The sequence below is a fragment of the Actinia tenebrosa genome, unplaced genomic scaffold (assembly GCF_029948245.1).
Source record: "Actinia tenebrosa isolate PJP-AT-01 unplaced genomic scaffold, QUT_ActTen_1.0 PGA_scaffold6__47_contigs__length_16458017, whole genome shotgun sequence".
Classification (NCBI taxonomy): Eukaryota; Metazoa; Cnidaria; class Anthozoa; order Actiniaria; family Actiniidae; genus Actinia; species Actinia tenebrosa.
The window spans coordinates 9,906,371-9,921,707 of record NW_028292583.1 but is presented as its reverse complement, the minus strand read 5'-3'; the positions used below and the strand labels follow the sequence as shown (position 1 = coordinate 9,921,707).

Sequence of the window (15,337 nt, the reverse complement as noted above, 5' to 3'; positions counted from 1 at the left end):
ATATATCCATGAAAAAGTACTGACTAATTAGTATAGGAAATCGCGAGATCTCGAGTACAATTCTGAATTTATAGGTACGAGTGATGCTTTAAAAGCTTTTTAGCGAGCCTTTAAAACTTCTCAAAACATCACGAGTATCTATAAATTCAGAATTGTACGAGAAGATTGTGCGATTTTTTGTTTATAATACGCTTAACATAATTGAGCAATTTAATTGGGACTCTACAGAGTACAATTTGGGATTTAATTGTACTCCTCTTGTCCAATTAGGATCGAGTAATTTTGTTGAGTGTATAAGTACAAAATAGCATCAAAAAAACAATTGAAAACAAGGGAAATAAATGTGTTTAGTGCTATTTAGTTTTTGTGTTATTTCACGGATACATAGTTAGTGCACTTTGTTAATTCTCAATTTTATACTCATTATTTATTCATGAGCTCATCGACCAACCAGGGTTTCTTATTTGTACCATGTGCAGTAGTTTGAAACCCCCATCAAATACGACCGCACTCATTTCAAAGTACTAGAACTTTGAAATAAAAATTCAAACATAACAAAAAGAGTATAAGATGTCGGCTACGCCTCGGCATTTAAAATTCCACTCGGATTTTGAAACCCCAATAGAATGCAGCAACTCGTATTTGAAACATTACTTCAATGAAATATGCGATACCTGAAAAGTGAAACTCTTTTTACATGGTGATGGCTTAGTATTACTTAATTTATCCATTCTTTTCCTGTATTTAGTATTTCTAACAGCATTAAGTCACCTTCAAAAGATGAGATGATACAATAGACCAGTTTCGAAATCCAAATTACCGCTGTGTTCCTTGATTGCAGACTCATTTGCACAGGGTTAGCCTCGTATCAGTGTTTAAATATTCACAAATACCAACGGTAAAGTAAAGAATGCACAACTTCAACAATACAAACACTTTGAAACTCGACGGACCTTAACTGGAACACGTGAATATTCTACACAAAGTCGAGGCTAACCCTGTGCAAATGAGTCTGTAATCAAGAAACACAGCGGTAATTTGGAATTCGAATCGGGTCTATTTGTTAGTGGATTGCTAAGTTTAGATGTTTTCATTTTATCATTAAAGTACGTCTCATTATTTATTCATTCGGAGGGACGTTGAGCTGCAATGCTGAGGTAAGCAAGATACCATGCAAGTTAACCCAACATTGGTTTATGATGAGGTATCCATGGATATATTGCAGCCAAATCGCGAATAGTTAATAATCATTCGGGTATATTTTTCTCACTAACTAGAATATAGACAAGTAACACTCTGCAAAACTCGGTAACTAACCCTTACATGTCAGATAAACGCCTTGGCACATGACAATACAGGAAGCCCAATTCCATTAGGAAGCAACTTTCCCACCAGCCCCCCTGGCCCTAGCAATCTTCAATGAACAAATACATATGCTCATGTGCCACCATCGTGGCAAAATAACAGAAAACGGGGAGGAGGCTTTAAAGTATTTTTTAATAAATTTTATATGCAAAAGATGTTTTATTTGCCAATAGTTTAGTTTTTTAAAATTAAAAGAGAAAATTAAAGAAAAAGATAATAATAAGGGAAAAGGAGGAGAGAGCAGGTAGGGGAAAGAGGAAGAAAGAAAGCCCTTCGGGATTAGAGTTTTCACTTCAGCAAAAGAAAGGAAATAACGCTTATTTTGAGGATCATTGTATCTTTTCTTAATTAATAACAACACACACCAACCAGTGTATATAATCGTAGTGCATAATGTTTATTAAGATTAAGTACACTGAGAAACAATTAGTCAAGATCACTGCTTCGACTGCTACACATACATTTTAGTAGTCGTTTTGTGATTGGTACTACGTCACTTTGACGACTTCCGGTCAGCGGCGAAGTCTGTCAGGAACTGCAAGAAATAAAAAGCAATAATGGAGCTGTAACTGTGCTAAGCTGTGTTCAAACACCCAGTCTTGACCCTATCCTTTTATTACACTGTATAATTCTACCCCATGATGGCATCATCCACCTTCCATACTCCCAAAGACATTCTTTAAAATATGGTTTCATGCTATATATTCTGGACGATTATTACAAGCATTACTTTCTAATATTAATGTCTTATCGAAAATTGTCATACCAAAGTGAAACCACCCTTAAATCCACCCATATGTCCACCATACTTATAAACAAGCAGTCTTGTATATTAAAGAAACAATTATTAATATAATTCAAAGCCCTGAACTTACTCGGTCCATAGATAAGCTCAACATGAAGAGAGACATAGTTTTCACTTTTGCCAAACTTGTTTTGTATCTCACACTCATAGGAGCCAGCATCATGTTCGGTAGTTTTAGTGATTGTGTAGCGTAAACCAATCTTTTTACCAGAATTGTCAAAGATAGTTGACTTCTGCACTGGTCCACCAAATCCGTCTAGGTAAAAACAAACACACTTGTCATTGCATTGAAATATCAAAAGGAATGACTTCGAAATTCCATAACATTTCGTGTTATGCTTGCTATTTTATCATGTTGTTGGTGATGATGATGTAGTTAGTGGTATTGTTTGTTGTTTGTGGTGATGATGCAGGGACGGCGGAGCTGTTTTTTGATTGGGGGGCTCAATAGTGACATTGTAGGCAAGGTGGGGGGCTGAGTTTAGTGAAAATGTATTAAAATTTCACAAGCCCCCCCCCCCCCGGTTCTTGTTATGATGGTTGTGGTGGAGTAGTAGTGGTGGTGTTTGTTGTTTGCTGTTTGTGCCAGTGATGATCATGATGTTATTATTATTGCATTGGTGGTGATGGTGTGGTAATGTTGAGAATGGCGATGATTATGCTGTTCTTGTTTCTTTGTTGTTGTGGTGGTGATTATGGCTGTGGTGGCGGTTTCTGTTTTCACTTTATTTGTAGTTCTGTTCAAACCTGGTGCTGGCTTAATCTTCATGATAGCAAATTCTGGTTCAGGTACACCAGTTCCTTTGCAGATGATGTCGACTCGGTTCCTCTCAGTCACATTATTTGGCTGAGCCACAAACTCTGTGATGCTTGGTCGTACTGTATAGGGACATAATATTATTTTCAACACCTTATCTACCTCATCTTCCCTGCATTCCATCCCCATCCCTTCTTCATTCTCACCCCCCCTTATTTTGTTTCCATAGTCCTTTGCACCAAGCCTAAAGTTCATCTCCATCTCCAACCCCTGTTTCCTATGTCAGACTATTCCCCATGCATCCAGTTATCCTTTCTGTATTCCATGCTCATCTGATCTTATTCATAGCCTTTTTCTATCCTCCATTCTCGGCTACGTTTTGTACACGACCCCTCCTTTTCTAGTTCCCCCTTTTCTAGATCTGCGAAGTTTTCGAGGCTTCATTTCTGACAGTGTTCGTTGTAGTAAACATTATATTATGATATGTACAATGTGAACAGAACTTAATTAACCTCCGCAGTCGTTCAGATGACTTGCTCCAATCGAAAGAGTAGAGAGTCCACTCGGACAGGCTTTACATGCAGTAGATCCATAACGATCCTCGTAAAATCCTTGTCTGCAAGATTTGCATGATGTAAATCCATCGGTCGATTCTTTGCCTGGAGAACACTTGTCTGTGGAGTCAAGAAAGCGAATAAGAAGGAAACTTACACACGGGTTGTTTTTATATTTTTTTTAATGTCTTTTCACAGAGTTTTTCCCTTCGTTGCAGATATAGAAATCCAGAAGGCTTCAATCAAACAAAAAAATGAGGAAAAATAAATGATGGGATTCGAACTCTGATGTACCCCAAACCCCGAAATTATCATTATATTCCACTATTGATATCCCACCTAGAAATCCGCAGAAACTGAACGCGGGCCTAGAGCTCAATTCCTTGCACTATCTGAACGCACGTCGATTCGAAGGTCGATAATCAATTCTGTTGAATTGTTTTCATATCTATGTTAAGTTAATTTTCCTAAATCCCAAGTCCAATGGGGGAAAATCATCCACGCCCGGTTGGTCGAAGAAAGTAGTTTTTGGTCCTTTTTTAAGATTCTAAAAATACTTGAACCTTGACTGGAAATAGACAGGTAACTCACAAACTTAAAAGTCCCGTCTTGTCCAGATCAATAAGCATCGGCCTTTGGTTGATACTTACTTAGGCAGGCCTTTGCACCATTCGTCAATGTTCCTTGGTTAAGTGGACATGGGGTACATGATAAGCTGCTTTCTCTATCACTGTACTGTCCTTTGGGACACTTGTTGCAGTTTTTCGTGACAGTATCATATGCGTAGCCACGAGGACACCTTACTGAAAAAAATCAATGACGATTTATTAGTAAACAATCGACGCATCAAAATCGATCAGGCCTTGGTCTTCCATTCGAGAAGTGACACTCAGGGTTTGGAATTCGAAAAAAAGTTAGCGCTGAAGCAAACTGTTAAAAGTTTATATAACCAGCAGGTCATGTTGGTTGATTGGCTGATTTAAAAGAGGTTTATAGAATAAGATATGTCTTGTGTCTCTTGAGTAACAAATTAGTTTATAAGACTTACCACAGATATTTTGACTAGGCATTCCTCCTTGTTTGACATAGCCTTGATCACAGATACCAGAGGAAGGCATTGGTACAGAATCTACCCCAACAAAACAAAATTGGTGGAAAAGAAACAGTCAGTTTTGCTTCATTTTGCCTCTAATTAATTTACAACAGTTGAATCCAAAAACCAAGACTCATTTTCTAAATTCATCGTAAGGTCATACCAACACAATCAGGTACTGGATCCCATTTGAGAGTGTCTTTTTGACAGTAGATTGCCCACGTTCCAATGAATAGTTGTTTGCCTGGGTTACACTTGATAGTGGCATATTTATAGCCGTTGAAATTATGAACGCTTATTGTGCCACCATCTGGCGCTGGAGGGTTTGGACAGTCGGCCTCTGCAAATGGAATTAAATAACTTGTTCAATAACTTTTTTAAGGTTGAGAAGCTTTCAGATGGAAGTTTTTCCCCAGTTCAGGTTGAAAGGAAGAGGCACTAATATTCGTATCTGTCCTGCACATGATGATGTTTAGGAATGGCATCATCTATTCTTAAGATGATTCCAAAATCTAGCGTAATATCTATCGAATGTCATCTTCCGGAATTACAAACATTGTTTCTTTGGCTACGCATGTACAAATTACGCTAAAACCACTTACTTTTGACGATGACATCAAAGCTACAAGTAATCGTGTTACCAGCAGCATCACTTGCGGTGTAATACACAATCAACGGACCAACCTTGAAAGTGTCGCCCGGATTTTGAGTTGAAGTAACTTTAATTACTCCGACATTATCCGAGAACTTGGGAAGAGTCCATGACACCTGTGTACTTTGTCCATTAACGATTTTGTAAATATTTGGTGGGCAGTAGTCAGCCTTTGGAGGTTCTTCGTCTAAGATAGTAAAGTGTGGATAACGATTGATCATGATGATACTGATTCAATACTCGGTCATTATTTTACTGACTAACACTTTAGTTACCTCCCATTTGCTCAAATATCTCGTTCTAGTGAGAGTCATTCCCATTTCTTCGCATTCCTGGTAAAACTTTTGTAATAGTCACCCCATCCTAAACTTTCTGGATCTGCCTCTGCTTTAACTTACCTTTGACTGTCACGAATGTCACACAAGAAGCTACTTCGTTAATTGAGTTCCTTGCGGTGTAAGTCAAAGTAGTATCCCCTGCCGGAAACACTTTAGTGTGCTGATATATTGCAGGAGAAATGATTATATTTTTGACGTTGGATTTAGGATCATCAAGAAGAGCTGATACATCAGCAGTGCTTGCATTAGGTTGAAGCTTTACTGTGACAGGGGTGGGGCAAGATATAGTAGGCTTAGGTTCATCTGTAGATAAAAAAAGACCATCCCCTTATCAACAAACGTTTTCCCGGCAAATACGAAATTCAACGATGATACAAATCGATCAAACAACATCAATATATTAAGTTAACCTCAATTTAGTTTCCAAACTAACTTTTTTTGCAACTGAAGGCTGTCGTTGGTGTCGTCCATGTTCCATCAGCTTGGCAGGTCCTAGTCACATCACCAACAGGACGGTAGTTGTAGTCACACTGATAATAACAGCTTTCTTTGTAATAATTCCCACGTTTTTCGCAGAAATCTGGTCTTATTTTTCCATTGGCAGGCGGGGATAGCTTGGGACAAGTCCTGCCTACGAGGCCAAAGTAAAGTTAATCACAAAGCCTGTTAATTGTTATTAAAATAATAGACCCCTTGCAGCACGTTGGAATGCAGCTCAATCTGGCGGACAAAACAATAGGTTCCAATTCTCTGGAAATTGGAATTCTTTTGTTTTGTGTCCCAGATCGAGCTGCTTTGACATCACAATGGTAAATGCCTGTAAACTTATATTGCTCGTGGTGTTATAATGTCGGCTTTACTAAAGTAATAGACCTAAATTCGTCGTGGTGTGAAGCTTTCCTATTACATAGCACGTGTCATTCCCTAAAGAATAAAATCCGTATTCATTTGCAGACGTGTCTTCTCACTCCAGGGGCAACAGTTAAAAAAACTCATCATGATACTCTTGGGAATGACACGTGGTCAGTAATGGAAAAAGATTGGGACAGAAATGGGAAAACATAACTAATGCTCAATACATTTATCGATATTGTACTTACGAACACAGCTGACCGCCATTCCTCCCCATGCTCCATTTGCCTATCAAAAATCAATCATATATAAGTGAGTCATTTTCCAACGATTTTAAACTACAATTCTAGGAATAACAGATAGTGCATGCGGTTCTTTTTTGATATCTGAAATCATAAAGATTTCTTTCTTTATCACCCTTTTTCTAGGGTGCCTCCTAGACACCCAGTCTAAGACTGACTGAAAAAAAAAGTTTCAAAATATATATTCTTAGCTTTGTATGTGAAACGTTCTTGCCGAACGTTCACCCTAAGAATTGAAAGATTCCTTCCAGTTTCTTCACTTTTCAACCAGCTCTACAAAGTGTGCTGATCATTCCCATTGTTGTCGCAGACGTCGATGACAATACATTTCGAATTTATCCTCATAAATATATGATATAGTATAAGAGAGCCATAGCAATACCTGACATGTAATACTACTGCTATAACCAGTAGGAAGCTCGTATCCAGGTTCACAACTGAAGGTGCAAACGTCGTTGACCTTTGGCACTCCACTTTGTAAGCACGACGAGGGAGAGACAATAGTACCTGTAGCCTTTGTAAGTGCTTGGCATCTCAGAGCTAATGGTTCAACGAAATTTCAGAGAATATAAGCATCGGTTGTACAAAGGGTGAATAGCGCTATCTGATGGATAAAACCTTATCCAGTGGATGAGTTAAGTCGATCTTGTTATCTCCAGAAATTCATCCAATGGATAAGATTTATCCGTCGGATAGCGCTATCCACCCTTTATACAATTAACCGAGCTAGCCCAGTATTATAAGAATATTTATAAACATATATCATAATCTAAATTTTTTGTGCTGAGATTTGTGATGGACTTACAATATTTTCTTATAATTTGATGTTGCAAAATTGTTGTGTTCCTGAATGTAAGAATGAAAGAAAGACAGAAAAAGTGTATACTTTGCATTGATACCATAATATTTTCGTTGCATTTGGCCCTGGATGCCTTGTTTTTATGTATCTCACTAGGGCCTGCGCCATTTTGGACTTAGGTGTATAAACCTGCTCAAACTAACAAGAAAAGTCACTTTTTTTAATTTCCTAAACTAATCACGTCGTTTGTGGAACTAAGAGCTTGAGTCATATAATTACGCTTAATTTAAAATCTTACGGGAAAACATTTTGTTTATTTTATTTTACTTACGTTCGCATCGATATTTATCGCTGGCAATGGCTTTATAACCTGGCTTGCATTCACACTGATAATAGGGACGGGTGTTGCGGCAGTTAGTCGACTGTTTGTCACACTGTGCGCTTCCTTCGTTACATTCGTTAATATCTGCAATTAAATGTAAATGATCGGTTAACCTAAGATTCAAACAGTCTCTCCCTGATGCAAACAATTAAATAGCTTTCACCGACTGTATTGTACGTTATGACATTGCCTCAAGTTTCACGCACATACGTTTGGTTTGTATGTGGTTTTTGTCTTTCTTCGTGACGGGTTTCTGAAATGCACCTTTTTAAAATTCTTTTCAGAATTGCCATGAAGCAATGCATGGTTCCAGTTTGAGGTTGGACTTGAAAACCAAGTAGTGTTGTAAATAGACCTATTTCGTCTTGGTGCAATTCTTTGGGTACGTACGACCAGATGACTAAAAACCCATCAATATAAATGACGACAAACTACAGCCGCCATCTTGGTTGATCTAACAAGTTCGGAAGCTAATGAGGAATGCTTTGTTACCGTCAACCAACATGGCGGCCATGACGTAAGATGAAGAATGTTCGCCCGTTTCAGGCAACGGGTCAACAGATCTCGTGTCATTTCCAAAATTACCATTTCTTTGATTCACATCCGTGAGACAACCGTGAAACAAAGAAATTATACTCTTGGAAATGACACGTGATCTGTAAAGGGAAAACATTGCACCAAGATCTTACTCGATTTAGGAAAATATCTTAGATTAAAAAGTCCAGCCTTGTTCTATATTTTTGATGCTTCTTCGCCATGTACGAATTTTATTGCTACTAATTAATAATCGTTTCATTTTATTGAATTACCTTCGCATTTGTATTTATCGGTCAGTCTGAACCCAGGTTGACATGCGCAATAGTAGCTTCCATTTGTGTTGTGGCATAAGTGATCACAGCCTCCATTAGCAACACGACACTCGTTTTCGTCTGAAGAAATTTAAAGAAAAATAATTTATCATAAGGTCACAAAGGCACTTATATGGCACCGAACGTCTCACATTCATAGTCTACTGATACCTTTGCAATTATGTCTGTCTCCTGATTGTATTTTAAGTCCTGTGGGACAAGTGCAGAGATATGTTCCGTTTAGGTTCTGACATCCATGACTGCAGCCGCCGTTGTTTGCAGCACATTCGTCGATATCTAAAACATTCAAGGGCGGCAAAATGTTAGCAAATGATTTCTTCAATAAAATTAGATAGCACCCACATTGAATTAAAGGTCTGAAAAGCCTGTTGTCCTGTGCGCAATAGGGATTAAAGAGCTGAATATATATATATACACTGAAGACACGAAAACCACATAGAACTTACCAGGGCAGCTGTAAGGCATTGCAGCAGCTTCCTGAGGCGTTCGCCTGTACCCACCCTTGCAGTTACATTTGTATCGACCAGGCAAATTGACACACTCTGTTGACTGAAGACTGCAAAGGGATTCACCATTGTTGCATTCGTTTTTATCTGTTAATTGGGCAATCAGAGCAATAATACACATTATATCCTGGACCATTTTTGCATACATTGGCAAAACAATATCAAGAACATTTTATGAAGAATGATAACGTTTAAGGAAAGCACTACCTGTAATGACAATGTTATTCAAAGAAATTAAAGGTAAAATTGTTTTGATCTTTTCTTTCACGTGAAAGCATTAAAAAATCTTTATATTAATTTCCTAGATTCAATCTGACATGACGTCATTTGTTGTTCCCTTACCGATACATGAAAACTGATCTTGCCTTTCGTATCCACTTAAGCATACGCATTTGTAGCTGCCAATGTTGTTGGTGCAAGTAGTTGAGGAGGATTTACAACGACCTCTCTGATTTGGATCGACACTCGTGCATTCATTGATATCTAAGACAGAAATATAAAATATTAGATAGGGAGAAAGTAACGAAGCCACTAGAACATGCAAGCATTGGGAACAAAACGATGGAATTTTGTTCCATAAGAAAAGACAGCCTATTGTTTTATCCCCCAGAACAATTTCTCTAGGAAAACAATGCAAGGGGTCTTTATTCGTGTGTCTTCTCATGTACAACCTAGCGCAACCGTTAAAAAAAGAAATGATACACTAGTGAATGACACATGGTCTGTAATAGGAAAACATAAAGACCGACATGAGGAGGGTCTATTAAATGTATATGAATAAGAAAATAATAATTTTTCAATATGACTGTTTTAATATATAGGTCTTACCGCTGCAACTATGGCGGTCAGCATTTAGCGAAAATCCTATTCTGCAAGAGCATGAATAGCTTCCGTCGTTATTGTTACAAATCTGACTGCAAGTATGATTTGTCTCCGTACATTCATTGATATCTGCAAATGAGCACAGTATAATGTTACTATAGATATGAAGACTGCCTCAGGAAGTAAAATCTTTCATTGCCGTTTATAACCATCTTGTTCGCTCGCAATATACTATATAGCCACTATATCCTCTGTTCTTGTATGCAACAAGTTGCTATTATTTAAACTAATTCGCTAAACGGTGAATCAAATCAATGTTTTACTCACCTAAGCAACTGTATTTGTCCATCTGATTTGTTTTGAATCCGGTTTTACATTTGCAGGAGTAACCGCCATCTTTATTGACACACGTAGTACTTGGTTTATGACAAATCGCGGATCCATCATTGCACTCGTTAATATCTTAACCAGAAAAAAAATAATCCAATTTACTACACAGCTTTTTATGAAGATCGATAAAGATACTTTTGGGCGTCTTTTGCCGCTTTCTTTAACATACAGTCAATGTCATTAACGTTGTCCACCGAAAAAAGACATTTACACATTTACACATTTATACACATTTACACATTTAGACTAAAAGATATATCACGTGTTTCATTATGTATTCTTTGCCTCGTGTGCATCAGCCTGAACTTTAAACGGTAAAATTCAACTCGTGAATCGAAAATCCAGAATGCCCCGACCATTTAGTGAGGATTTAAGATGGTGAATGGTATTTTAGTATTTGTTTTATGCCAGAACCTTCGAGGAAACACGTGATATTTCTTTTAGTCTAAATGTGTAAATGTCTAAATGTCTAAATGCATGTGTAAATGTCTTTTTTTGGTGGACAACGTTAATGACATTGACTGTATGTTGCTGTATTTTTATTAATCATTCAGCATGTTAATAATTCTTTCAAATACTTCACGGCTTGTGTTATCCTAGTCATGCCAAATTTATAAAATATTTTTAGCTACACAAGTCTAGATTAATCGAAAAATGTTTCATATAATACACATTTTAACTAAAGAAAAATTGCGCGCCACTTTAATATTTCAACGAAAAGAATAGTGAGCTCTAAAGACAAACGCGTATATAAGCGCTATTATCAATGTTTATCGCGCGCATGCTCCCTCGATGTTTCCGTGAAGTTCAACACCACTACTCAAGGCAAATTTTGTTCTGAAAAGAAAAGCAAATTTATGCACTACAGTACTTGTTTACCAATGCTTCGTGACATTTTAGCCACCTTTGATAAAAATTTAAAAAACATGTTTCAGGAAACATTTTCTCCTTTAGCCAGGTCTTCACTGATGAAGCATTTTAGTTCTACTTGTGTCTTACCTACGCATGTAACGTTGTCAGAGGCAAACTTGAATCCTTGTGGACACGCTACAAAAATCCACAAATGAGTTTGATTAATCTAAGTGAGACTTCTAGTTAAACTGTATTATCAAGGAAGCCCATAGGGGACATTGCTGCTAATAAAATGAGTTGCTGCAAATTGAGAACTGCAAATTGAAAACTACCGGGAATTTTAAAATCTGTGACCGGCAAACTGTAATCATGACAAAGTGCACGAAGATTCTGTATTCTGTGCCGTATTCTGTGACGAGGGAAAGATAAATGACTACAAGCTCCTCTAGAACTGAGTCCCAATCGTCAAACGGCTTATTGTTTGACATGCAGCAACACGTCTAACATGCAAGCAGTAACTTGTCTAACATGCAGCAACTTTTTTCATATTTGTAGCAACTCGTCGTCTAAATTACTGCATCTTGCTTATGGTCCACGGTAAACATGCAACAACTGGTTTCTTATGGGCCAAAGTACATTATTACCCACCTGGTTTCGTGGTCGTAGGGGGAAGTGTTGTTGGTACGTATACTGAATTCCAAAAACATCAAAGAATCGTTAGTCAAAGTCTGACTTGTCTGTTAAAACGTTTTGTCCGAACACTTTGATTGGAAAAACAGTTACCTCCCGCGCTGTGGTTGGTTTAAAAGGATATTTTCAATTCCCCGTGAGATAATGATTCACATTTATGCCAATTCCACTCTAAAACATGACTACGATCTATAAATTATTGGTGTAGATCTGCGAAGTGAATCTGGACGTAGTGCAACGTCCCATTCTGATTTAATGTTCTCAATTGCACGAATGATGGGCATCATCTTTTGTCATCTTCTTTGCCACGATTTTTCTCACATCAATATAAAATGTCCGCCTATAAAAAGCTATTTGTTATATGTGAATTATAACCAAATAGACAATACGAACTAAGTCTTTATTTGGCTACTAGCAGGGGGTATCCAGCCAAAAATATAAGGGGGCTTGACTGAATTTAGGAACTTCTCATTTTACTTTAAATTCATTGCTTTGACCAAATAAAACTATTATGACTGAAGGGGGCTGTCCTCCCTGGATCAGCCCCTGACTAAGAGTAAGTAAAACCATAACTGTAACTAAAATAAAAAATAAATGATCAACTTCCCTGGTTTTCAATGTAGTTAATAGTTTATATTACTTACAAAAGCATTCCAGTAGCTCAAACCTCATACATGGGTTTGCATAGTAGCTTGTTGGGTAAATACGAATGTACCTAGCGTTTATAGGATATGATGGATATGAACGAAGGTCTGTCTTAACGATGCTATTCATGTCTGTGTTTCCACGGAACAGCTTCGTGCAAAAGAAAATAAAATTATAAGCTGATATAGCTGATGAATGCTGGATAAATTGTGTGAATTTTTGGATTAAAGAGGGGGACAACGGAAATCCAAGGTACAGAGTACGAGCACTGTAAATATAGACGGGATAGGTGATAATGGAGAAAAGAAAGAGAAGAGAAGTGAGAAGATTATCAGAAGTTAAGGACTGAGTGGAAAGATAGATAAACGAATGAATAAAAGAAAATGAGAAGAGGGAAGTAGAGCATAACACGAAATAAGGAAGAATAAGATGTGGCTGAATGCAATGGGATAGGATGGAAGCTGGATGGGATGACTAAAATTAGGATAGGAATAATTATAAGTTTTGATATGGGATTGTCGATTTATACAAATAAAAACATAGCGGTTTTTCAGATCAAAGTTACCTTTGGTGTTGAAGTTCCTGGTTCTCTTACGGGAATAAAAATATTGGCACGTGTGCTGTAATACACCTTGAACTCTTTGACATACTGACTATGGGTAGTATTACGACCTTGGGTCAGGATGTAAGCAATTTTACGAACACTTCCCAAGTCAACCTAATAAAAATTGCAAGAAAACCAGGTATAAAATTCCCAATACCCAACTTAATTTCTGTTTTGTTTTGTTGTTGTTGTTGTTTGTTTGTTTGTTTGTTTGTTTGTTTTGTTTTGTTTTGTTTTTTTTATTTTATTCATCAAAATACTCCAGGTCTTGCCTTTTCTGCATTCTATTGGAGAATAACTCCAACTTCCTCGACCGTATTATCAAAATAAACTAATTTTGAATTTAAATTTCACACAATTGTTATATTATTACCATATTTTCCTCTACTAAGTGCTTTGGGAGTGGGTGTTTATTAGAAAAAGGTGGGGGAGAGGGGAGGGGGTTTGGGACCTGAAGGCTGGCAATAATTCATGGTCTTTGGAAACTTATAATTTTTATAATCATAATCTCGACAGGTGAAATGAGTTTCCAAGGCCCTTCAAGAGAAGGGACCACAACTCCCCTTAGGGGTGGGGGCTAGGGGCTTAGTAGAGGGTATACGGAAAATAACTTTGAATATTTTCTAACCTGCAAATATGGATTTAGGACATCCTTTCTTGGGCACCATGCCCCAACTCCGCCAGTCTTGCCTTGATAATTATTCAAACGAGCCTCTTTAGCGGACTGGAAACTACCATTAATCAAGAAAAATCTCAATTATCAAATCCTTAATTTTTAATATTAATTGATATTAATTGATTAATTTTTAATATTAATTGATATTATTAATAAAGCTCAACGTACCGACTATATTGTGATGAGGCATTGAAGCTCTGATCAGGGATTCGCCTGTCTTCAATCCCGACGGGTTGGTCACAAACTGAAGATTAAGAATAAAAGATACAATAACCTTTAAGTCGCGTTAAAGATTTCCTAAAGAAATAAAACCTTAATATGAAGGAAATGTGTGCGTGGACAAGATAATTCAGAGAAAAATCTCTGAGACCAGATGAAAATTGAAACCACGACCTTCGGCTCAAGTCGGTCAAAACCTTAGTTTTAATTTTTATTGAAAAGACGTGTGACTAGTACTCACTTTCTATTGAAAATTTTAAAGTTTTAAGACAATTAACGCAATTCTGACTCACCTAAGGCACTGTGAGTAAAAGGAACCAAACATAACGCTATCAAAACCGTCCAATTCATCCTCACTCAGTCTTCAAGCTCTTGGGCCCTGTAACGTTTGGTGTTATCACTGATTGAATATAGCATATGAGTAAATACCAAGACGTTACAGTATTTGATTATCTTTAGCTTTTACTTGCGGTGAAATGCCTTCGACGTTGATATTTTTTCAGGAGATACAGCTGGATAAAGAAGACATGCAATGAAGACATGCAATGAACAAAAAATTCCAAACCCTCCCCTCTCTTCCTTCTTTTCAACGTCAAAATATTAATGTTGATTAATAAACTGATTTCAATTTTCTTTAATAGTATTTTTTTTATATATAATAACAATATAACCAAGGAAACTCTACTGAACTAAACTGAATTACACTAAAACAGCTAAAAAAAACCGTAGTGTATCCCAAGAAAATAAAGTGTTCATCCTCTAGATATGAAAGTACGTTACAATGATTGAGTGAATCTAATGATCTTCTGATATCTCGGAAGAAATCGACGCATGCATTAAAAAAAGGCATAAATGGGTGTGCTCGCGCGCCGTATTATTCTAATCGGGGTCATTTCTAAGCCTTCCTCGCTGTATTTCCCCTTTTGTTTGTCAATTGCTATTTTTTCGTAAAAACTTCTTGTAGGTGCAAGATGCAAAGTATATCTATTATATTTATGCACGGGATTTTGTTTTATTTTGCCTCATTACCTTTCGTTTTCAGTTTTCTAAGTCTCTTTGTTTCATTATTTTTCATTGTTTTTTCCATTTCATTGATTATTCAAATTTCCAGTATAAATTCACTAGAACTAATTACGTTTTTGTAGTCAGTCCAAGTCAAGTTTGG

At 37.1% G+C, this 15,337-nt stretch overlaps 1 protein-coding gene across 1 annotated transcript; it reads right to left on the bottom strand.

Annotated features, from left to right (window-relative positions):
* Nucleotides 1-1,741: 1,741 nt before the first annotated feature.
* LOC148906021 (uncharacterized) lies at nucleotides 1,742-14,614 on the bottom strand. The gene is made up of 26 exons (XM_089039526.1): nucleotides 14,466-14,614; nucleotides 14,122-14,197; nucleotides 13,906-14,008; nucleotides 13,239-13,391; nucleotides 12,673-12,823; nucleotides 11,987-12,028; nucleotides 11,486-11,533; nucleotides 10,424-10,558; nucleotides 10,103-10,225; nucleotides 9,617-9,757; nucleotides 9,215-9,361; nucleotides 8,919-9,044; nucleotides 8,709-8,828; nucleotides 7,849-7,983; nucleotides 7,101-7,258; nucleotides 6,665-6,704; nucleotides 5,998-6,195; nucleotides 5,625-5,867; nucleotides 5,177-5,413; nucleotides 4,738-4,914; nucleotides 4,530-4,610; nucleotides 4,132-4,284; nucleotides 3,440-3,601; nucleotides 2,918-3,049; nucleotides 2,241-2,426; nucleotides 1,742-1,900 (listed from the first exon to the last, which is right to left on the bottom strand). The coding sequence occupies exons 1-26, from the start codon at nucleotides 14,521-14,523 to the stop codon at nucleotides 1,878-1,880; spliced, it is 3,348 nt and encodes a 1,115-aa protein (XP_088895652.1). The 5' UTR covers nucleotides 14,524-14,614; the 3' UTR covers nucleotides 1,742-1,877.
* Nucleotides 14,615-15,337: the final 723 nt, after the last annotated feature.